This window comes from Myripristis murdjan, chromosome 17 (genome assembly GCF_902150065.1).
Source record: "Myripristis murdjan chromosome 17, fMyrMur1.1, whole genome shotgun sequence".
Classification (NCBI taxonomy): domain Eukaryota; kingdom Metazoa; phylum Chordata; class Actinopteri; order Holocentriformes; family Holocentridae; genus Myripristis; species Myripristis murdjan.
The window spans coordinates 4800066-4824564 of NC_043996.1; the positions used below are offsets into that span (position 1 = coordinate 4800066).

Consider the following 24499-nt stretch of genomic DNA (forward strand, 5'->3'; position numbering starts at 1 on the left):
TTTTGCTTTTTTTTGCAAACCTTTGGATCATTTTCTTGTAACTTTTTACTGAATTTGTACTAATTTTGGGGTCATTTCTTGTTAGGTCACCTCTTGCCTTTTCCCCATGTTTGTCAAAGAAATCAAAAGAGGTTTCAAAGGGTTAAATTGGCAGCCTATTTCACCCTTAGAATTTGTTCTCTATTGCTTCTGTCCATATTCATGAGCCTTTGGAGGCTGCAGTGCAGTGCCCAGTGTTATGGACAGTCGTGTTGTGGACAGACAGTGGCCACAGTCTGGAGGGTCTGTCACGCTGCAGCTTGTGGCAAGGTGAAGGCTCCTTCATTGTCAGTAGGCTGTCAATTATGAGCTAAGCTCTTGAGCGGTTTTACTCCAGCCACAACTCATTGATACACATATCTAATCATCTTCACAGACAATAGCCATGCTTTCAATTTGGAAAGTTACTACAGCAGGCTGTGCTTACTGACACTCCCACATTCCTCTTGATTTCAGCATTAAGGTTGGATTTTAGCGTTACTAAAGTAAGCCACTGGCAGTTGGATTCATCAGGGGCCTCTTGCTGCCCTGACCCCCTTCCTTGCAGGACTAAGTTACACTGATTGAACTCAACCATGGCATTTGCATTAATGCAATTTGGTGATAAGTTGAAGGGCATGACTGGTGGAGGAGGTGATGACTCTAAAGCAGCAGGAGATGGAAAGGAGACGCCGGAGTCCAAAGGCATGTCCAGAGAGGAGTTTGAGGAGTACCAGAGGCAGCTGGTGGAGGAGAAGTGAGTACACAGAGACCTTACATGCTCACGTCAACACTGATGACTGATGAGGCTCATAACAAAGACAAAATGGTTCATCATTTACTGCTGTAGCATGACAGGTGGGCTGCACAGAGGTCCCTGGTAGATCAGTGTGTGCTGGCCACATAGCATCTGATTTACCTGAATATTTCACTCAATGTCACTTTAAGTATTGTCATATTACATCATAGCATTGTGCAAATATGTTTTTTAGACATAAGAGAACAACATTAATATGACAATGTGAGTGACAAGCTATCATATGGAGAAAGTGATGTGACCCAAATAACCAAATAGGGATTAGTGAGTGTGATTAGCCTTACTTAAAGCTGGCTCCCATTTCATGTTTGTGTCTGAGCACGTCCCACACAGCCCATATACTACTGCACTTAAATCATGCACTTCACTCAGATATCTGACGTTGTCTCACACTTTTGAAAATATAATCAGCAGTTCAAAGAACAATGCATGAAATATTCAATGAAACAAGCCTGATTCAAGTTGAAACACCAGTTAGAGGAATCAAACCACTTCACTTACACTATAAAAAAAAAAATCTCCATTTTTACCAAGTCATTTTATCTCAGTGTTAATGTTATTTTCCTTAAAACACGTGCAAAAATCTCCAAGTGGGATGATAAGATGACATTTGTTTCTGACACTATTCAACTTGTTTCGAGAATTTTCTTGGATCAAAAGTTTTCCCAGAGAAAGTCCTGAATTAAGTGAAACTGCAGTGGGATTATCTAATCCCACTGGCAGATTTTTTTTTTTCCACTTGTGAAGAAAAAAAGGTTTTAACATGGAATACAAGACCAAATGACTTGGTAACACTGAGATTATTTTGCAGTGCACTGCTTAATGTTTTGTGATTACTGATAAAGAAGCTTAATGTTTGGTGAAATATGATAACAGAGAGCAATGCACCGCTGTTAGTCACTATAGTATTACAGTTTGGCAATAATTCATGTAAGAGGCAAGTTTAAAAATAGTGGATTTTTACAGGCCTAAATATTTCAGTTTCGTGCATGAGGTGTCAGTTAATATACTTCACATTCTTCCCCTCTCTTCAATACACAGGTGCATCTCAAAAACAAGAATATCATGGTAAAGTTCATTTTTTGTCATGGCTATTTTATGAAAATAGACAACAGTTCCGCAACTGAAATAAATAATAAACCAGAGCAGGAACAACCCTGCTGATTTGTTTGTTTAACCTCGGATCGTTTAAAAAGTTCCTTGAGCGAGGGCCACTGAACTGTTGCTGTCCAAATGAGCTGAGGGCCGCTGGGCTTCATCTCACCTGAGCAGAGTCACAGTGTGACCGCCAAGCTGAGGCAGGCATTCATGCAAGAGCAGCCCCGACCAAGTACTGAGAGCACAAATGAACATACTGTTCAGAAGGTCCACATTTCCTTTCACATATCCTTTTTTGATCGGTCTTATGTAATATTATAATATCTTGAGATACTCATTTTTTTTATTTTTACGAACTGTAAACCGTATTCATCAAAATTAAAACAAAAGGCTTGAAATAGTTCACTTTGTGATGAACCTAAAATATATGACACTTTTTGAATTTATACTTTTCCATGATATTCCATTGTTTTGAGATGCGTCTGTACATGATGTATTTGTCTATTAAACTCTTCAACCCTGTTGGTCCCAGTGTTTGGTTCATCAGATGCATCCTGCTTGGCAGAGCTTTGTTCAAATGCACAACACTTTATGTGAAATTCTAGAGGAGATGAATTACAGGGAAATGTGTACATGTGCACACATGAAGTTTGGTGTGGTTATGGTTTTATCTAGAAGTGACAAAGGACCACCATATTACAAACAATATAATAAACAATAAAATAATTTCAGTGAAAGTTACAATTAGGTGCCTAAATCCAATGAACAGTGGCACTTTGCCTCCCTAGGTGGGGGAGGAGGTAGACCTACCACTAATTAACAGCACAGAGCACTACAAAAACATGCAAAAACATCAATAATTAGCAAGGATTCAAATGCTTGCATCTCCTCAGTTAATCAGTTAATAATCATACACAGCGGCCACTTACCCACAACAAACAGGCTGTAATAATAAGGCAAAGTGACCAAACAACATTCATCAGTAAGGATCCATATCTTCAGCCTACACTGATTCATTATCTAGCCACCTTCACACATGAATCCATAAACATTTAAGAAACAAATACACCAGTCACACATAAGCCTTAATCTCTGCATTGGTGAAGGGGAGCCCCAACATGCACTCAGTCCTGCTGCCACACAACAATACAGTGCAGGAGGATTTATAGACAGACAGGCAATCAGTGGAAATGAGCTCAGGTGAGAGTGGGCTCAGGTGAGAGTGAGCTCAGGTGAGAATGAGCTCAGGTGAGAATGAGCTCAGGTGAGAATGGGCTCAGGTGAGAGTGGGCTCAGGTGAGAGTGGGCTCAGGTGAGAGTGAGCTCAGGTGAGAGTGGGCTCAGGTGAGAGTGGGCTCAGGTGAGAATGAGCTCAGGTGAGAGTGGGCTCAGGTGAGAGTGGGCTCAGGTGAGAGTGGGCTCAGGTGAGAGTGGGCAGGTTCATATCAAGCAGGTGGAGGAGGAGTGATGACTGGTATGGCTCTCTTCAACAGGTCGTTTGTTCCAGCCCTCTAATGCGACCAATAGGAGCGTTTAAAATTAAGAGCATGTACAGCGGTCAGGAGCGTCTCTAACACGACTCAAAGGACCTTTATTGAGTGAACTAGCTAGCAAGCTAATCAACAAACACAGCTCGCAAGCCAGCTCACTACCCACTACAAATACTTGGTTAAGGTCAGTAAAATGTTATTGTTAAGGTTAGGAAAAGGTTTGTTATAATGGTTAACGTGAGGAAAAGATCAGAAAACGAACAGTGCTTTGGCTTTATTTACAGGGCCACTAGAGGGCATTTAACTTCAAAACATAACTACGGGTCATCGTAAGCCGCTGCAGCCTACAGGCGGCCTATGGGCTTGTTTTGCGCTGGAGGACAGACTCAAAAGATTGATACAGTTATTGATTAAATTGGTGTCCACATTTAGTCTGGTCCAAGACGTTTGATGATGCTCAGTGAGCAAGGAAACACAAAACTTATGCGTCTCTTCCCCTCACTCAATGCACTAAAAAAAAAAAAAAAAAAAAAAAAAAAAAAATCTCCTTTAAATATATGCTTACAAATTGAGACCCAAATGTAATTCTGGCATGGACACTGGAGAGAGATCGTCTCCAGCCACAGGAAGTGACAAAATCCAGATTTACGAGTGAAAGACAAACTGTCTCCTGGTCATCACACGACATGATTCCTACTTATTAAAGTTTGCAGCTGCAGTCATATAAAGTTCAGCTTCCGAGCAGCCTCCAAGTTGCTGGAACAATCAAGCGATCAGTGATCATTAGTGCTTAGTGACGCAAGCCTATGTACAAGTTAACGTTTCTGTGGCACGGCTGCATTTGTGTGTCAGGCCCGCTCTGATGGCGGCGAGTGACACGGTGACAGGCACTATAGATAGCTGCAGATGCACGTCGGCCTGCCTCCTCGTGCGGCCACGTGTGACGCGCGTGTGACATCAGTGGAAGGGAACATGGCCTAGAAGGCAGCTTTAGATCGCAGTTTATTTTCCTTGGGGCTCAAATTAGCCTGAGAATGAGATTAGGTTTGTGTGTAATAGCCTGCCGCGGCTTGCTTTCAGGAAGCGACTATTAAACACATCTCTAAGCCAGTGCACTTTAAAACAATAATTATTATAGTAATCACCTTACAATCTTAAGGAGGTCTGACATCTCGGCAAATGCACAGATTTTAATTAACAAAGCTTTCCCCATATAGTCCATACAGCAATGAATGAAACTCAAAGAAATGAATTAAATTAAAAGATGAATACCCCAGAGGACACTAATTATGTTTAACTGATTTTTTTTTTTTACGACGAGAAATTGTGAGTACAAATGAAGATCAAATTCATCAATAGTTAGGCTTTCTTTTTTTTCCCTAATAAATAATTAAATCCCACATGACGAAATCATTTTCAGAGCTTATAAGTGACACTGTCTGAACAGAAGTTAAGTGTGACACAGGGTGGGATTTTTGCAAAGAAATGTATGTCACTTCATACGCATAAATGTTTGCTGACCTCGTTTTGTGATTTGAGGAGGTGAATAGACATAATAATGACATAATATTGCGGTAATAACTGTAGAAAATACTTCCAGGGGACAATGTTTACTCCATTTGTTTCATTTGTTCAACGATTGTTTTCAGATTGAGCTATTTTTAATTTGGCCATAGTTTATTGGACTAGAATAAGACATTAATCAAAGCTCCTTCAGCAGTTATGTCAGTAAAACCCACCTCAAGTCGTCACAGATTTTTCTAACATTTTATCAAATCTTGTGCTTGTGTTTTGGGTCCCTCTTGCTACTATTGAAACAGCTGTGGCACAACAAATAAACCAGTTGACTGAACTACATTACGTAAGCTATAAGACTCCTCTGCAATTTCTCTGCCTACGCACGTGGCAGTATCTAGGTCTGTGGCTGAGTCACAGGTCCAGTAAATCCACAAAGTACAGACAGTGCTGAAATGGATTGGACTACTTAAATTTAGGTGCATTTCAGGGGCTTTGGCTTCTGTTGTAACAGCCACTTCAGTGACTCCAATGGAGAGAGCACTTTTGCACATGAAAATATTGCTCTGTGCTGTGCTGACTTTTTTATGTATTGCTGGCAAATGGGTCTTAAGGATGAATTGTCTGATGACGCCCAGTAAATTCTGATACCTTCCACACATTGGGACAATAGTTGGCAGAGCAGAGGGGGGAAATAAGGTGAAGGAGTGTTGCCCTAGCCAAGACATCAAGTAGCCAAGGCCGCAGGCCAAGCTGCAGCTCTGGGTGCAGCTAATCTTATTAAAAGGGGGTGAAGGACTGAGCAGACCACCCTTAAATAGACATGGTTCAAATACAGTGCCAATATGAAGATTCCCTATAGTTTTGATGGTGATGGATATTTTAAAGTTAGAGAAGGGGGGCTGATAATATTGTTCAGCTCACCTGACTGTGTTGGTAGATTAAGGTAGTGGATAAGTGGGGCTGTGTGGTGGTAGCACTACACTGCCTGAGGGCTGAATGTGTGTGGCTGTCCTCACTGCTGCATGATCCTGCTGGGTTAAGGAGCTCATACAGTGAAGGGCTCATGTCTAGATGGTAACCATAGATTTGGGAAAGTATTCCTGTCTTGCTGAGTATCTAGGCAGTGTAATTATTCACATTTTGGGTGGCCATTTTGGCTTATTGGTTAAGGTTAGGGTTAAGGGTGAGGTTAGGGTTAGGGTTAACTTAAGGTTAGCATTAACAATGTGGTACACAAAGAAGAAACAACCCATTAAAAACATCCTTTCACAAATCTAAGGTTACCAAGTGAGTGCCAAGTGAGTAAAACAGGGTTAAGCCAGTAAAACATTTAGTCCCACATGAACAATATAAGAATCACTTAGGCCAGTCAGTAACAAGACACATCAACCCCCCTGAGTTTCATCAAGATCAGAACAGCCACTTCAGCTTTCATTTTTAATGTCAGGCCAATCAGAGGCATTCCACTAAACTGCCAAAACACAGTACCAAAATGCAAAATCCAGATGTTTTCAGATATGCTCTCATTCTCACCTTTTATAGTGCTTCCAGTATGCTAATCTGCATCATTTTTTAATGCTGGAACACAATGCATTTTCCTTCCAAATTTATATAAACAAATGAGTTGCCACACGTTTCTCAGCTTGTCAGTTGCCATATGCACACTGATCAGTTTTTGGGAGTGCCTGGGAGTAAAAATGATGTAAGGCTTGCTCCACAAATCCAGACAACCTCACAAATGGCATTGGCCTAATGAGGACACTGTAATTGAAAGTCAACATTTTAAATTCAAATGTGTACGATATCTCACTGATTTGGCCTCCTTGAACCCAGGAGGGATGATCTATGTTATCGGGTGCCTCAAGTGCAGATAGTATTGTTATTGCTGGCTTTGAATTGTTGTGATTCAATTAGCCAGTATATAGGAATAGTGTAGATGCAGAATTAGAATTAGTGGGGATGCCTGTGTGACTCACCTGGTGGGGTGCGGCCGAGGCCCATTGCTAAATGTAACCCCCCACCCCCACCCCCCCGTCTGTCTCTGCTGTCCATCATATTTATATCCATATAAAATTCCTCTGTAGTTGTAGCTTTCTTGATAATTCATTTCTAAGATGCATATTACCTTAAATTAAAAACAGAAATAAAACAAAAACAAACAGACTTGCTTTAATGAATTCAGTCCAATCCGAGTGGTTGATCAGTTTAATAAGATAATGCTTGATTGAGTAGATACGACCTCAGCGACTCAGGTCGGTGATTCCTGGTGTGAAATGTTTTCCCTCACTAACAATATTAATGTCATGTAGCTAATGTAAGACACTGACCTTCCTGGAAAGCTTTGCTCAAAGCCACCTGCTCTCCAGTCTACACTCTGACCTTTTAATGCACTGACCTTCTGTTGGACCCCACTTGTTTGGGCTTAATTAGAAGAGGCAGGCTGAGCGCAGATTAAGTAGAGATGGGACAAATTTAAACCTGCCAAGCCTGCAACTCAGAGTAAATGGCTGATAAAGATGCATATACACTCTGACCTGAAAAACCAAGTCCTAGGTAAACTGCCACATGAGTGGTGTTTTTGAATCGATTGTTGGCTCAGAACATATAACATATAATATTTTGGGTGCATATGACCTATAGATACAAGATTCACGTTGCAAATAAGTGTTATTGATTACACACAAGAATGTACTGTTCAAAAATTAATAATTTTCCATTTTTTTCCCTCTGATTGTCTAATTCATATGCACTGTGTGTGTTCACTGCAGGATTCAACGTGATAAGGACTTTGCCACGAAGAAGGCAGAGAGGGCCAATCTAAGGATTGCACTGAGGGATAAACACCGACTTCCAGCGGTAAGAAGCCACATAAATGTCCAGCCACTTAATGACCCCATGTTTATTTGCTTGTAGAACTGGACTTTATTGCAAAACAAGCATTTTCTGGGAAAAAAAGCAAAACAAAACATGACTCTGTGTGCCAAAACATAACTAAAACTTTGTTGATATCCTGTAATTATTTTCAATTTTCTTTTCCTTTTGAATGAAAGTCATCAGATGTTGGCACATGGTACATTTCTCTCTGACGTACTAGCTGAAGGCTAAGGCCAATATAATTCAGTATCAAAAGGGATCCTGTAATATACTGAATGGTTACTTGTTAATGTTGAATATAGCCGGCTACAGCAATTTTTGATAGTGGACAACAACTTCTGCATGAAAATAATTACAATATGTGGCTTAAAAGACTGAGTATACTCAGTGACATGCATTGCCTCATGCATTTACCTGTACTTTCCCTTTAATTCAGTTCACTTGGATAGGAATGACAAGACCTCCTGGCAAAAAACAACCCCATAGGACATTTGGACAGCAGCTTATTAAGACCTATAGTAACGTTTGAAAGTTCAGCGCCCTCTAGTGGCCCTGTAAATAGCGACACTGAGGTGTAGTTTTAAGGGAGCAACAAAGTCTGCATAAGGAGGCTGGTGGGGTGTCGGATGGGTCAATAAACACAACTGTCACTTAGTCAATCGGAGTTAAAATCTGGTCTCAAGTGAGAGCAGTGTTTGTTTTTAGGTAGCCAACGTTAGCTGGCTAACATTAGATGTGGAACGTTCTAAAATAACGTTAACTGGCTAACGTTATCTAGGTAATATTAGAGAACATATGCCAACGTTTCATAACCTCAACTCTGACCTTTTTTTTTTTAACTGTTCTACAAATCTTTCCTTTGTCTTTAGTGGCTAGTGAGCTTGCAAGCCAGATAATATGGAACACATAATATGAATTTTTATACAACTCATGCTTGCCTGTCTGATTTCTTTCTCCTGATAATATTACTTTATTTTCATTGTTTTTAAAAACCTAATGAATGCATGATGCACACTCATTACTGATCAGCAGAAAACTAGAACCCCATAAAACCTGCAGAAAATGTGTGCATGCATAATAAAGTAGGCTTGATTGTTTGACCTCATACTTGAGCATACTTCAAAGTACAAAACACTTCAGTTTGAAAAACAGCTGTTGTGGCCCTTTTCAAATCTTCAGCATGTACGGTGCCTTCATCAGACAAGCTACTGGCAGCTTAACATTTCTGTATTATCTGGAAGTCTGACAGTCATTCTGAATTTCACATGGCTTTTTTTCCTGCTTTTTGTCACAGAGTGCTCAAGATGACGCAACCGTTGAGATGGCTGGAGATGACCTCGACCTCCCGGAGGACCTCGCGAAAATGGTGGAAGAGGATGCGGAAGAAGAGGAGACCAATGATAGTTTTCTCGGCAAACTTCAAAACATGGATGTGGACGCACTGAAAACCAAAGCCCAGAGCACCATGACAGAGGTGAAGCAGGCTGCCGAGCAGAAGTGTGTCGTCATGTGAGCCCACCAACCTCTTCTGTTCTCCTTTGATAATTTGGTGATATGAACTGAAGTCTCAGGCCAGTTGAATTTAATATAAACAGCATTCTTCTGTACTGCATTTTACAGTCGACTTAGGCATAGAAGGTGATTCCTATGCTGAAATAGGAATAAGTTTTTAGGTATAGAGGTTGTGTTTTATTATCCTTTTTTTTCTCTTTTTAATGTTCTTTTTTTGTTAAACTGTAATGCGTATTGTACTGCATTTGATTGCATGAAATGTGCTATAAATAAAGTTTGGTTTGGTTTAATCTGCTGAGGTGATTATTCATTTATTAACTGCTACTGGTTTAATTCCTGCAGCGGGATCCATCTTTTCCACTCAGTTAGATATTATCATTTTTATCATAAATATATTTGTCTATTGAAGGCCTCCCTGTGTTGCAGCTCTTCTGATTTGCTTTCCAGAACTCAGCTCTCATCTTTACATAAGAGAATTTGCCGTGTTTTACAGTAAGGACAGGAAACCTGGGTTTTAGAGGTGAGGGATTACTTGCTGTATCTCCATCTGATAAAAATATCAAATAAACCTTTAATAAGATTTGATCTCGTTTGTAACAGTTTGTTTAAGGGCTAGGTCTTAAAGGTAAAAGGTTACCAGTGAGTGCCTCAAGCTCTGACCTGTGGAGAAGGAAGCATGAACTATGGGTCATCTGAGGCCTGGTTGCACAAGAAAGGCCTTAATCTGGACTGAAAGAAGGGTTAACTCCTCTGACAATGGTGACAAACCAAAAGATTAACAGATAAAGTACCTGAATGTTTCAAAGGGGTTTTGTCTCTCCTAATGACGCCAAATGCACTGGATTAAATGATAATCAAACAAATTTAGGAAGTTGTCCTGAATGGGGTCATCAGGGTCAGACTAGTAATTTGACGGACTTCATCTGCAGTGAATGGCATCATGAAAATCTGTCTGCATGTGGCTCATCTTGATTAATATCACCTGAAAATAGAGTGATCCAATATTTTGAGTTGTCAGTGATAATCCTGGGCAAATTTAAATGGAATATATTAGGATATTAAGAATGCAAACTTCAGGATGTTAAGCCTGGGATAGGAACACTGTGTAATCCAGGATTAGTCTGTGTACCCTGTTACCTTTTTGTCCACTCTGCTGATTAATAGCAACCTTACATCCTTATTATATATTTTTTACATATATGTGAGTGTGTGTATACATATCTATATCTAAATCTATATCTATATCTATATCTATATCTATAAATTGTGAAGAACGTGTCAATTTAATTCTATGTTTATTATGGAGGTTCTAGTGTGCAGAGGCCTTGTACTGGACTACATTATATTGAGGTGTTTCTAATTTTTTGTCCTCCCCATTTTAATTACACAAGGGGGACAGAATAGTGGAAACAACTCTCAACAGCAACAATAGATGGATAGATAGATAGATAGATAGATAGATAGATAGACAGATAGATAGATAGATAGATAGATAGATAGATAGATAGATAGATAGATTATAATTATTATTATTATTATAAATATGATATATACATGTATGTGGGTGTGTTTTTGTTGTGTATGTATGTAAATATGTGTATGTACATATTTAATTAATTTATGTATTTACTTATTTATTTATTCACTCACTCCCCCTCTCCTCCTGCTGTGTGAGGCCTTGTGAACTGTCATTTCGATCTGTTAAGTAGGTCACAGGCTAACAGGCTATTTGGCTCATAGATATAGGTATAGGTATATAGATAGATATAGATATAGACATAGATATAGGTATACTGTAAATGAGCAGAGTGGAGGTGGGTATACAACATATATGTATTTGTTAACATAAAGCACAGGTATCAGAGGGATATTAGTGTCTGTCTTGTCAGGTCATCTGCACAAGTGCATAAGGTTCCACAGTCAAAACAAAACCTAAAACAGGCGCATTGCTTCCTATTTTCTTCATGCTTACTCTTCCATGCTGCTGTCTGTGCGACCAAAAGGCAGCTAGTATACCTGTGTACACCCCTCACTACACCACTGAGGAAGCACAGTGTGTGTACAACATGCGGCATCTTAGGTGGAGGAAAAAGTGAAACAAAGAAAAAACAACAGCCAAAAAAATAAAAATAAAATAAAAAATATATGATACTGTACATTCATGTATGCTGAAGAAACATGAGGCCAGATTGTTGAGGAGGCGGGTCACATGAAAAGATCAAAAACAGAAAGAGGATTTCAAATCAGTGAGCAGTACAAGTTCCATATGAGCTGTAACAGAGCCAGCGCTAGTCTAAAACTTCAGCTCAAGTTGATCACCTGACAGGTCTCTCAGCTTTTTACCCTCCCTTTCCATCATCTCTGTCATCCCCCTGCTGCTCCCCATCCCCCTTTCCCCCTGTAAGCTGACACAGCGCCTTTAAACGTTAGCTGCTTTCTTCTTAATAGGATCTTGGTGGCTTAAATTGTCATCTGATAAACCTAAGCAGCTTGATAGCTACGCTGCACCCTCTTAACCAATTTGTACTCAATTAGGATAATGGGGAAACAAGCAAAGAGGGACAGCCTTAATATATTAATGTGATAAAATGATTATCAATTTCCCTCACTTATGTTATCAAATTACTTCACTTAAGACTTGGGCAGTATCAGGACCATCCAGTGGGTGCCGTTCAAGTTTTATCCATTAAATAAACCCGAGCTGTGATGAATGTAACTGCTATTTAAATCATGAAGTGAATCACATGAATTAAGCTGATTTAACAATGTTGTTAACTGAATTAACAACATTAATAATTGTTTAAGGATTCTTGCAAATGGCTTCTGCATAATCTGAATTTTAATGGAACATTCTTTACATTCTGATGGATTCTGATAAAGTGGCACAATGAAAGTGTGGCACCACAAAATCCCCTTAGCAACAATAACTTTTTAAAAAATAATAAGAATTAAAAGTGTAAAATAACACCTGTACTTTATTATATATGCTTTTTCATTTGTTGTGTGTAGGTTGACCAGCAGAGGAAGATGGCAGTGCAAAGCTCCCTGCATGCTTGACTTTCATTACAGTCACCATATGGCAGCGACTTACTTCACACCAAAGCCCTGCCATACGTGTATCGTGTACATTCATGGTATTCTGTTGGTAACACAGTGTATCAGCCACAGGCAAAAGTAATGGGCTTTGCAATCTGCTTTCTTGGAAAACGACGCTGAACCAGGAAAAGGCGCCCATCCAAAGCCACTTAACCAATGGCCATTTAGCTCCTTGGAAGCAGTGCTAATGAAGCCTTGAGATGGTAGATGACTTTAAACTTGTTAGCAAACTTGTAAATTTGTGCAGTGGCTCAGGTAAATATTGAAACAGATCTGACAGCTCTGGGAACGTCCGTAACCCCCTAGGAATGGGCGACAGTGGCATTTTTCCAGAATCATTTTCATATTAAGTGTAAAACACGCATTTTAATATGGTTGGGCGTGGCTGATGCTTGAGAAGTCTCACCATGGGATACATCATTATTCAAAACAATTACTATCGGAAACATATTTTCTCATGAAATTTCTGCTGCGAGGACATGGGAACAGATAGGTTAAGGGCAACACTGATTGTCAGACTGACATTTGTGCCACACTTTTCCATGTTGGATTTTCTGTTCTGCATGCAAAGAACTACTAAATTTATCTTTAGATAGATGAGGTGAGGTCAGAGGAAATCTCTAGTGAAGTCTTTAGGCTCATTAAGGATCGGGTTGATCTCCGCAACACCAACTGTAGCTGCCACAGCGCCGGGTGTGCCAGCTGGCAGAGGAGACACTTACAGGCTTCAGGATGAAATGTCCCCATCGGCCCCAACGCCACTGAGCAGCACCACAGACCCTGCGGGCACGCCTCAGTGATTCATGGAGGCCACGTCCTTTGAGGTGTATTATTATATACTAAGGAACAAATTAAAACAGTATAGTTGCATTTTACAGTCTCATTTGCAACAATTTAGAGAGGTAATAAAGAATTCAGTATTCATTCCAGTCTAATAACTGCCTGTGTGATACAATGAGATTCATCAGAGAGGTATTACATATTAACTTTCCCCTCTAGACCTGTTATTCAGTGCTGTGTTGACTCCATATTGGTCCCTCAGTGTCAACAAGAAGCAAGTTCAGACATTATATTCATATATATAGATATAGATATAGATATAGATATATATATATATATATATATATAGATCGATCTATCTATCTATATGTGTCTATGTATATATATATATATATATATATATATAGATAGATAGATAGATATAGATGTAGATGTAGATGTAGATGTAGATATAGACATATAGATACAGATATAGATATATAGATATATAGATATAGATATAAATGTATAATGAACCAGCCCTGAATAAGTGCAGTCATCTACCAAATGAGGCACCAGTCACTGTAACTCTTGAAGTAGCCCTTTCTTTGAAATAATGTATCAGGCAATCATTAAGACCACTGCTTATTCTTCCTCCAATAAATGTGGGTGAATAAAAAAAAAATACACTGAACAATAAGTGGTTCTCTGCTTGTTTCTGTTCTGCTGCGGCTTCCCACTCCACATGCAAAGGTGCTTGCAGAGAAGGACCTGTTTGAATAAAGCTGTTTTATGAATACAAGTCTCTACTGTGCGCAGCCATTCTAGTTAAAGAACATCTCTGTGTCTTTTCTCCCTTACATTGTCTATAATGAAAGGATTAGTGAAAACTCTCAGCGCAAGCCATTATCTTTCAGACAATAGATTTTTTGAAAGCAAGTTTTGTCGAGGCTTCATTAGCAATGGCCTCCCTCTGTGGTTTGAATGCAGGGCACATTTGGAGCAATTACTTGACCAGAAAACAACTGTCAGTCATTCTTAAAGGGGAAGGATTCCAATTAATAAACCTCTTAAACCCTTTCGTTTTACTACCATTCCCCTGCAAGCTTTGGTGTCCTGTGTGGTTAAGCAGAGTTTTGTCAGAGGAGAAAGACATTCCATGCGCTTGTTACACAGGACTCCAATAGTGGCTGCTTTGCTCACTTGTGTGCAGGAGATTTCAAGGACTTAACAGGGAGTAAGAAGTGCCTACAGCAGATATCGGAAGTGTCATTTGTCTACTTATGGACTAGAGAGCCAACATGTGCAAAGCCTAGCCTGTGACAGCCACAAGGAGGGTAAGATAACTCTATTTACTTCAACAAAATTATATTTTTCCTGTTATTTCTACTCAGGTTTCCATGTGAATTATTTGAATTGCAGTTAGTGTGGAGCATCTTATTGAAAAGTAGATTGTTTGTGTCTGTTCAGAAGTTCTCACCTCTCTTTGCTTGGATTTGAAATCAAAGTAACCTTGAGTTCTGCTCACATCGAATGATGTAGAACGATTGTGTATGCTTAGAAAAGTGAAAAAAAAAAATGCAGATGTACAAGTTGAAAGGATGTGCTTCAACAATTGATGTAAGAAATCCGATTTTCTCCCCCCCAGAAACTGTGTCACACTTTGTTCCACTCAAGTCCTACAGAGTGATGCAAGAGGTGTCACAGCACAGCGCAAATAGCCTTTACTCGTTCTTTCTTGAATTTTTGCTTGTCAGTTTTGCCTTTGAAAACTCTTTCAAAAAGTCTGGCTCAGTTTCTTGGCTGAATAATGGCAAGCTTTTCGTTGGCGAAACATGACAATTTATGATGGGCTTACCCATCCGACCAAGAAACTGGAAAAATACTAATTTCCTTTTGACAAAATAACACGAAAGGGATGGAAAGGCATTCACAATTCCTAACAACTTTAATTTAGCTCACGCCAATCCATTTCTCATTTTGACAGTCTCTTTCATCTCATGCAACTTAGGAACACAAGAAGAGCCTGGAAATATTTAGCATGAGCAAACAGTTGAATGATTATATATATATATATATATATATATATATATATATTTACAGCTATACATTAGACGAGTTTTTCACATTGTTTCTTGTTTTTCACTCTCCTTTTTGCAGATCACAAGATAGGATTTTGCCTCTGGTGTCTCTATGTTCTCTATTTTTTTTTTTTTTTTTGGAAACAATACATCCAGCTCCATTGAAGTGATCCTGGGAGAATACAAGCCCTTTACTAGGCCTCACACAAAGCTGTTGCATCGCAAGTGAAGAGGGACCACTCCTCTGTAGGACACCTACTCTACCTGGACTCACTTCGTGGCATTTCTTTTTTTTTTTTTTTTTTTTTTAACTTGGAAGTGAGACATTGTCTCAAAGGGCTCGGATGCATTTGTCAATGGATACCTTGGGAATAGTGGATGATGGTTGCCTGGACAACTATGACATGGCCAAAGGTGCAGGGTCGAGTGGCGGAGGCAGGGTCCACAGCATCGATGTCATACTGGGATTCAGTAAAGACCAGGACCCATTACTCCAACCAGTAGGAGATGATGACAATCACAAGGCCAATGGAGAAAATCCAGAGGACTCGGAGAAGCAGGTCCCTTCAGACCCGTACGGACACCTTCCAGTATTGGGTGACAGCTCACAACACTCTTCCTTCCACGGTGAGTCTTTTACAGAAAGATCACACTGTCTGACGCATTTCTTCATGATCAAGGTAAACTTAGCTGAGTTTAGTTTCCATTGTGCAACAAGTGAAACTGTAACAGCCCTAAGTCTGTTATCGTCTTGTAGTCGTAATCTTCGCACTGCGTTGGAGCTATATATCCCAAATGTTTCGCCAAGGCTTCTGTAGATTCTATCAACAAAAAGGTTTGATGTTGTCGACTGGAAGTGCAGTGACAGAGATGTGAAAAATGTCTAATCCTGACTGTCCAGAATTCAAAGAAATAATTAGTATAGCACTTTTGAACGTCGAAAGGACTGTGTTCGATTGCTTTGGTCCCAACCAGTCGATTAGGGAAAATGAGACCCAGGTTGAATTTGAGCAGAAAGGTCCTTTAATATTCTATGACACTCACCATTTCAATTTCATTTTTGTTTTTGCTTATGTTCCAATGCAAAAAGGGACGATTTTTCAGGGCATTTTGAATGTGTGTGCTTTTATCTACAGACATATCCCAGGATTCTCTGATAACAAACTCTGTTGCCTATAACGTAGGGAAAAATCCTCAAAAAAGGCCCTCTTTTTTGAGATGCCCCTACCTGGACTTGAACAAGACAGGACATTGTGTTTTTTTTCATAACTGTGACATGTCCTTGTATGGCCATATTTTTTTCTTTTTGCTGCACAAATAAAGAAAAAATAAATGGACTGAATCATCATTCAGGCAAAAAAAAAAAAGTGCCAAAAACGCCTGCCCTGATTTAACGGCTTGTTCTCTCATTCATAGTACTCACAACATTATGACCAGCCAAAGAAAGTTTGGGTTTCAAGCTGCTTTTAGTGACACTGGTAATAGGAGCTTTTTACTCATAAGCATCCTAGCTAGCTGGTGAGGAAAAAGTTATCTTAGTTTGATGCTAGCTATTGAGCTAGATGGCAATTTACTGACCCGAATGTGAGTGGAAACTGGGAATCTCACATTTGAGTTGTTTCATATGTAATCCACTCTTCTACCATGTTTGGTATATCCTGACCAACTGACTGAATCCTTGCTGTGATGTAGGCTAACGTTTCAAATGTCAAACTCACACCTTGTAGCCTATACCAAAGTTAAATAATGTCACATTGTTGTATTTTTTCCCAAAGAAATTAGGAGAGAGCAATTGGGGTCAAACGTCCCTTGCAACTTTAAAAATGGCCAAACTTCCACTTACCAGGCATGTAGTAGCACTGTAGTGTGCACTGTCCAAGCTGAATTATTTTCTTTTCTTTTTTTTTTTTTTACTAGCATTTGCAGCTTCTTTTTTTTTCTTTTTTTTTTTTTGCAGGTAATGTGTTGAACTTTTGAATGCACTGCACTTTTTGCAACATCCTACATGCAAGCCAACCTCTTAGGCCTCATAGTCTTACCTTCTGTTGTCAGTCGATATCATAGATTGATTTGTGTCATATGGCCTCCTGAGGACTGCAGGTTTTATTTCATGGCTGTATGTAAATACAGTGAGTGTGAAAAAACAAAAGATGCCATGAGCACATCTCTCTGTATGTAGAGTGTGATAAAACACGGCCTCCAAGACGAGACTGCATGCGCTTCACTGTTCATGTGTAGCGTATATTGTCAGCTACTTGACAGCTTACATGAAAAATGCACAATGGTTCAGCTCACTGACTAATCTCTTTGCAATGTGAGGCTGATCCATTAGATTAAATGAAACTTTAATGATCCCTGTGGGGAAACTTGGCCTATTTATCTGTTGGAGTCCCTCCTGGATTTCATGACTGCGAGATTTCACTAGCCGTGGTTGATATGGATGCTTGACTTTTTGATTCTGATGGGGCTGAGGCTGCTCTCTGGATCCTGAATAGGACACATAGTAGAGACAAAAATGCTTAACTCTGGAATTAGTAGATGTAAGAATGTGCAGAGGCCAAACACTAGGTCATGTGCACCTTCATAAAAACAATCATCAAGTTTGATTTCAGGTTTAATCCTATATTCTCCATAAATTCTCCACATTTAACAAGATTAAGATGGAATAATACTGATGTTCATTAGTGCTGTAATCCTGAAACTGGTTTGATTTTGCTCTGTAATGAAGCATAGCTCTATGTCTAGTGGCAGCAGTTCTTGCTGGGCATAAACAATTGTGAATCAGGGCATAAACGAGTCCTTTTAAACAATACATCCTTTAAACACTACAATGACTACCTTGAGTACATTGCTTTTGCTGCTTGGCATCATTATTCCAAGCCAATGATCTGATGACCATCTTGCCTAAAACGATTTGGTATGATTAATGAGCTTTGGTTCGCCACACACATGGCTCACTTGCGGTCCATCCATCTATTTCTTGGAACCGACAATCTGGACTGTGACTGTTTACTTGGACTGTGCAGAAGCCAAGTAAAGTCCCTTGTTAGATTAGAGGAGGCGGGGACTCGCAGGTTTAAGCGGTAGCATCTGTCCTTGCCGGATTACAGCATGGGACGAATTCAGTGAAAGACGTGATGTCATGTGGACAGGCCAACCCCCTGCTGTTGGTATCTAAGTTCACTTCCTCTGCCCTCAAGGTGGTAACACTATAAAGGGCACCGATGCGTAGGTTGTTTTAATGTGAAAAGTGACAATGAGAACGCGGTGTTTGATCAGGCCGGTTTAGTGTCAAACACTTAAATACACCTTGAAATTATCAGTGATAACACAAAACTAAAAATGCTTTCTACTGCGGTACTTGGTCTTAAATTCTAGACAAAACAACAAGGACAGCTAAAGCACATAAAGAAAAACTGGATAACAAGTACAAGAACAAGTACAAGTGAAGACCTGCTCGTCACTGTAAAGAATCTGCTTGGTGTCAAAAAGAAGTTTTTCCATTGCTGGGCTGCAAAGACGTTGTCTTATGTACATTTTAAATCTGTCAGAGTGTAGAGGCTAGATCTTTCAGGTTTTATTGCTGTATTTGTTGCTGAAGTGTTAAAGCAGAGGAAGGGCCTGTTGTTGGAAATGCTGTGGATGATGAATAATGTTCATCCTAGCAGGAGCTCCTCTGACTCCAGGAAGGAAGTGACACCACATGTTACTAATTTAATGTTAAACATCTGGCTCTTTGGGAACCACGTTCTTTTCAGCCTATTTCAGGATTCCTTCCTGTGGCCATCAAACTTTTTAAAGCCTCACTTGGATGGTCAGACACCCTGAGTTAACAGACTGTATAACTGTACACTGTGTAACTGGGCAACAATAAGAACTGTATTTCTGGATAACTGTGCAATAATTCAGCAGTGCAAAACCCCTGTGTATATTTGATATACACAGCTATATTTCTGCACATACTTTTTCATATTTTTCTGTATATATTGTTGTAGAATTAAGGCATATTTTAGTTTTTTTTATACAAATAGAGATTTTTCTTGCTAGTGAATTTGAGCAACTGCAAGTGATCTGATTTCCCCTCGTGGATCAATAAAGAATTTCTGATTCTAATTCAGATTCTAAAGTCATCAATTAATGCATTTTAGGTGTGTGTTGCTTCTACAATTTGTTTTATTTTCCAACATGAAAAGAAATGTATATTGCATAATGGGTATAGAAGGTGAAGCAATCCACTGTTAAACAATTTGTGTGTGATCTTGAGCTGTCATAGACAAGAAGACAGGGAAGTGGGGACGTGAATCGACAATACTGCATGACTGAACCATGGGATGAGGGATGGGTTATTATCAGCTATATGCACTAATACACTATGAAATAATAACTAAAAATATAGCTGTTTGTGCGAGGTAAAATATGGAGTTTTGATATGAGAAAAGTTAAGATAGATAGATAGATAGATAGATAGATAGATAGATAGATAGATAGATAGATACAACATATTTTTTGGTGTCTAATCTTAAATGCATGTGGATCATCATATAATATGAAGAATTAGTGAATAAAATACAAGAAGTATCATTCCATTCTGGGGTTTAAAGGGGCTTCTACTGAAGCCACTAACCAGGTCTGTGACACCAACAGTTAAGCTTCATCTCCAGTGCCATGGGCAGACCTGGCACTGAGCTTGACTGGCATATTTTAAAATGCGCTGTGAAAAGCAGAATGACCAATAATGTGAGAGAGCCCCTGGCTGTGGGAATGAATGCTGTGCTGGAATTGACTTTGCTTGACTCGTTCTTAACCTGCAAGGCCTCAGCTGCCTCGGTCTAGCCTCAGTCCTCAGGCATTTGGCTTTACCAAGGTTGTTGTTAAACTAGTGACCATTGATTTTTCATTGACACATATATGAGGTTGATCAATATTGATATAGAGTTCTTAGATCACTCATAGAACTGATATGGCTCTGGAGAAACAGTTCAAGAGTAATTGGTTACAAGAAAGTTGTCATTCAGGAACATGATCTTATAAATGTAGAATAGTTTTTGATATTGTATATATCCACCATGAGATTGACACGGTCAAACTCGGAAGTCAAACTTGTGAAAGATATGTGGAAATTTTTTTAGTAATTACAAGCACAGTATTATGAATCTGTAACATTTCCATGTATCCTGTGTGCCCTTTCCTCATTTTAGAATCAGACCTTTTCTCCAGTGACAAGTGTGATGGGGAAATAAGCAACCTGCAGAAGGAGGTGGATGATGCAGAGGCGTCTCCAGAGCCCGATAAAGAGGAAGACCACCCGAAGAAGAAGCACAGGAGGAACCGCACCACCTTCACAACATATCAGCTCCATGAGCTGGAGCGGGCCTTTGAGAAGTCCCATTACCCAGACGTGTACAGCCGCGAGGAGCTGGCCATGAAGGTCAACCTGCCAGAGGTCCGAGTTCAGGTATGGACTCTCTCATTGGCTCATGGTTTTGTAGTGGTGGCAGTGTCCAATCATTTTCCATGTTTAAATCAAACAAAGGTCCAAAATGTTGAGTGATTTGTTGTTTTAAAATAATTTTACACTGCCAGACAAATTTTATCCTCTATGTTGTCATGCTTTTCTTGGGCCTTGCTGCAAAAACTGGAACAAATAAACCACAAACTCTGAATTCCAACAAGAAAGTAGCTATGTCAATATATACCATGGTCTTAATCCTAACTTCTAAATATATACAAACACTGAGGAACCACAGTGACATCTATATATAAGGCAGATCAGCTCACTAGTGTCACTTGGACACTTGATTTGAAACAACTTGAAACAAAAATTCTGGAAACGACTTGATCAACATTGGAAACATTGGAACATTGGAAACAAGTGGAATTATGTCATCTATTTTTTTCCTCACTGGTTTGAAGAAAAACGAGATCTTAACACTGACTATGTGACTGAAAGACTTGTTAGGATGGATTTTTTTTTTAGTGTGATACACAGTGATACTGTTTCAATGTTATGACTGAAATGCTTTTTGGATTTTTGCCATTGCTTCTCGATTCTCCTCTGTCATTGCATCTCATTGTGTTGTACTGCGTTTGTCTCTATCCAGGTTTGGTTCCAAAACCGCAGGGCCAAGTGGCGGCGTCAGGAGAAGATGGACACCAGCACTATGAAGCTCCACGATTCCCCCATGCTGTCCTTCAACCGCCCTCCTATGCCGTCCAGCGTGGGACCGATGACCAACCCGATGCCCCTGGATCCCTGGCTCACCTCGCCCATCTCTAGTGCCACACCCATGCACACCATCCCAGGGTTCATGGGCTCGCCTCAAAGCCTGCAACCCGCCTATCCCAGCCACAGCTTCCTCAACACCCCCCCTGGCATGGTCCAGGGCATGCAGTCCATGGCCCCTCCCCCCTACCAGTGCCCACCCAGCTTCAACGACAAGTACCCCATGGAGGACGAGAGGAGTTCCAGCATCGCAGCACTCAGGATGAAGGCCAAAGAGCACATTCAGTCAATGGATAAAACCTGGCAACACATGTGATCCGATAGAAAACGCTCGGGATTGATTTGAAGCTGCTCCAGTGAATGTTTACAAACTGCTTTTTCACCGATGGTTTCGTGTTGCAGTGGAGAGGACACGTGGCACCAAAGGAGTAGGAGAGTAAAATAAGTTTGGAGTAAGAATAATGAGCAACTCTAAAAATTTGGCTTTTTTTTTTATTCACTTTAATTATGAATTTTGAATGAACAATCTATCAGTTCGGAGGAGAAAATGATCAAAAATGTAAATGACTGTTATTAGATTTTTTTTTTTTTTTTTTTTTAGACCTGGGTGGGAAACATTATTCCAGTGTCATATCTGACTTTATGTTTATGAGTTGCTATGCTGTTTTGGAACATTTGCTTTTGATTGAGGAAGAGACAATTCTCTGCGGATATTTTGACTGACACTGGCAACTTTATTTCTGAATTTGGGACAACAGTTTTGACAGTATTAGTAGTTGAAAAGAAACAAATATGTACATGTAAATGTGTTGTCTTGACTGCAAATATGTTCTAGATTTTTTTTTTGTGGGTGACAGTTTTTTTTTTTTTTTTTTTTTGTTTTTTTTTTTCTAATCCTAGCACTAATCTTAGCTCCCTATACCTTGGCTTTCCTGTCAGATTTGGCTGTTTCCTTGAAGTGGCCACTTTGTAATGAGGGATGATTAACACTGTGCTAGTCAGGGGAATTTATTTAGGCTTCCTGACAGGCGCTTTGATGGGGTTTTGCTGGCAAATGCCTCCATGCTTTTTCCTCCTCTGAAATAGGCATTTTTTATTTCATAATTTGTTCTTTTTGAGAGAGGTTTTCCTACATCATGCTACCTGTATGTCTGTTGGGTTGGGTTTTCTCTTGGTCCAGTATTAATAAGCACTCATGATGGGTGTTTTTTTTTTTTTTTTTTTTTTTATAAAACACCTTGAAGCCACTTCGAAACTCCAAACGGACACACTCATGATTATTTTAGCACCACCTCTTTAGTTTGATTTTAATTTGGATGTAAAGGGAACATAAATGTTTTATAGGTCAGAGATTTCATCATGAAAATGCCCCTTTAGAGAGCACAGATTTTGACCTGAAGGGGGAGGTTTCAGGAAGTCACAGAGTGTAATCTGGCCTAGAGGCTAATTTGAGCAGACAAGCATACCTCTTAACACCTAATTACTACTTTTAAAGCGATTAACCCTAGGCTCTCGGCAAAAGACCGAACGCCCTGAAATGCCCCCCAAAAATCTTTTCAAGAACTGTAAACTTCCCCTTAAACGTACCCCTTTATGTTCTTTCCGATGTATTGATACGGCACAACACAGGGATGTTGCTGCTTTTTATGCACTGTACTAATCCTCATATCCTTCTTAGTGGAGGATGGTCCTCGCTGCATTGTTGACAAAATGCTGACCTTAGTCAGGTGGATTTAGAATGAGGGAGTTAACGGGTGCTGGCAACCTCTCTTACCTCTTGGAAGTAGCACTGGTTGCTGTAGAAAATGAGTCATAACTATTTTCCAGGGGATTACACCACACCAACTTTGCTCATCGTGTGTGTGTGTGCGCATGTGTGTGTGTGTGTGTGTGTGTGTGGTGTATGCGTGGAGCCAATGCAGAGGAGCGCCGCCTCTTTCTGTCTGTAGTGGTTCAGAGAAAACACATAGAACATAAACAACATGGATCCCTCATATAAAGTGCTTTTGTGAATTTGATGGGACAACAAGTACAAGATGAAATGATCACTTTAAACATTCTGACACCCATATTAAAGGCATTAAGGGAAGAGCCCTTACAATATTTTACCCATTGCTTTCCATTGTTTCTCAAGAATAGTATGTGATTAGTTTAGGGTTAATTAACACCTATGAAAAAGCGATGATGGAGTTTATCGGCAACTTTGAGGCAGCAGAGATTGGGCAAATCTGGGGACTGGGATAAATCCACTGTGGATAATGTAACGAGGCCTCATCATCCGCAATATTTTTCATCTACACTGATTCCAACAGGTTTCTGTATATTATGGCCTTTAGGAATGGCAGCACCCACAATGTGTTGTTTTTATAGGTTTTGTTGTTTGTTTTGTTGTTATAATCCCTGTTTCAAACAGTGGACCAAAAAGCCAAAGAAACTGAAAAAGAACTTTTTTTTTTGGACTAGAAGACACATTTATAAAGGTAACAATGATGTTGTTTATTATGTTTAATTATTTGCTCTGCAGTTCTCCATATCACCTGCATATTGATTTCTACTCATTTGAGTCTCTAGCATTTGACTTTCATGTTCCATGTGCAAAAACAAAATAAAGATACGGTAGGCCTACTGCAGAAACACTCTGTCTGTGGATCCTGTTTGTCTTTGCACACATGCATTAATAACAAGCCTCCGACATGACTTAGTGCCGTTAATGAGCGCCGGTGTACAATAGGCCTATGGAAGCTGTGACAGAGGGAGCTGGCCCGAGGGAGACCTGTTGTGTTCGTCCAGGCCTGTGGAGCCTTGCCAGGCCGTTAGGCAGATGAGGCTCCACTCCATCAGGCCTCACCAGGGGTGTCAGGAGGCCCCGGCTGCTAGGCTGCAGGGGCCGCCAGGGCTCATGCTCTAATTGCCCTCTGGTAGCCTGTGTGGCCTGGCCGCTCCAGTTTATTTTTGCATGTGAAGGTGCGTATAGACAACTGTTTTGCATCTGAGTCCTTTGCAGCTGGTACAC

General features: G+C 39.9%; 2 protein-coding genes and 1 long non-coding RNA gene across 3 annotated transcripts; all 3 read left to right on the plus strand.

The window, feature by feature from the left end:
* The first annotated feature begins 311 nt into the window (after positions 1–311).
* cplx4c (complexin 4c) lies at positions 312–9617 on the plus strand. Its single transcript, XM_030074182.1, has 3 exons — positions 312–775; positions 7710–7797; positions 9110–9617. Exons 1-3 carry the CDS (start codon positions 615–617, stop codon positions 9326–9328), a joined length of 468 nt encoding a protein of 155 aa, XP_029930042.1. The 5' UTR covers positions 312–614; the 3' UTR covers positions 9329–9617.
* LOC115374980 (uncharacterized) lies at positions 2313–3977 on the plus strand. Its single transcript, XR_003929685.1, has 2 exons — positions 2313–3133; positions 3342–3977. It is a non-coding gene; the product is annotated as an uncharacterized LOC115374980 (long non-coding RNA).
* Positions 9618–14294: 4677 nt separating the features above from the next.
* Positions 14295–24122, plus strand: rx2 (retinal homeobox gene 2). Its single transcript, XM_030074942.1, has 4 exons — positions 14295–14519; positions 15343–15890; positions 20462–20718; positions 21365–24122. The coding sequence occupies exons 2-4, from the start codon at positions 15608–15610 to the stop codon at positions 21800–21802; spliced, it is 978 nt and encodes a 325-aa protein (XP_029930802.1). The 5' UTR covers positions 14295–14519; positions 15343–15607; the 3' UTR covers positions 21803–24122.
* The last annotated feature ends 377 nt before the right edge of the window (positions 24123–24499 follow it).

Coding starts and splice junctions, on each gene's coding strand:
- cplx4c (XM_030074182.1), top strand. CDS start 615: ATGGCATTTGCATTAATGCAATTTGGTGATAAGTTGAAGGGCATGACT. Junction 776..7,709: donor AGGCAGCTGGTGGAGGAGAA/GTGAGTACACAG, acceptor TGTTCACTGCAG/GATTCAACGTGATAAGGACT. Junction 7,798..9,109: donor ATAAACACCGACTTCCAGCG/GTAAGAAGCCAC, acceptor TTTTTGTCACAG/AGTGCTCAAGATGACGCAAC.
- rx2 (XM_030074942.1), top strand. CDS start 15,608: ATGCATTTGTCAATGGATACCTTGGGAATAGTGGATGATGGTTGCCTG. Junction 15,891..20,461: donor ACAACACTCTTCCTTCCACG/GTGAGTCTTTTA, acceptor TCCTCATTTTAG/AATCAGACCTTTTCTCCAGT. Junction 20,719..21,364: donor TGCCAGAGGTCCGAGTTCAG/GTATGGACTCTC, acceptor GTCTCTATCCAG/GTTTGGTTCCAAAACCGCAG.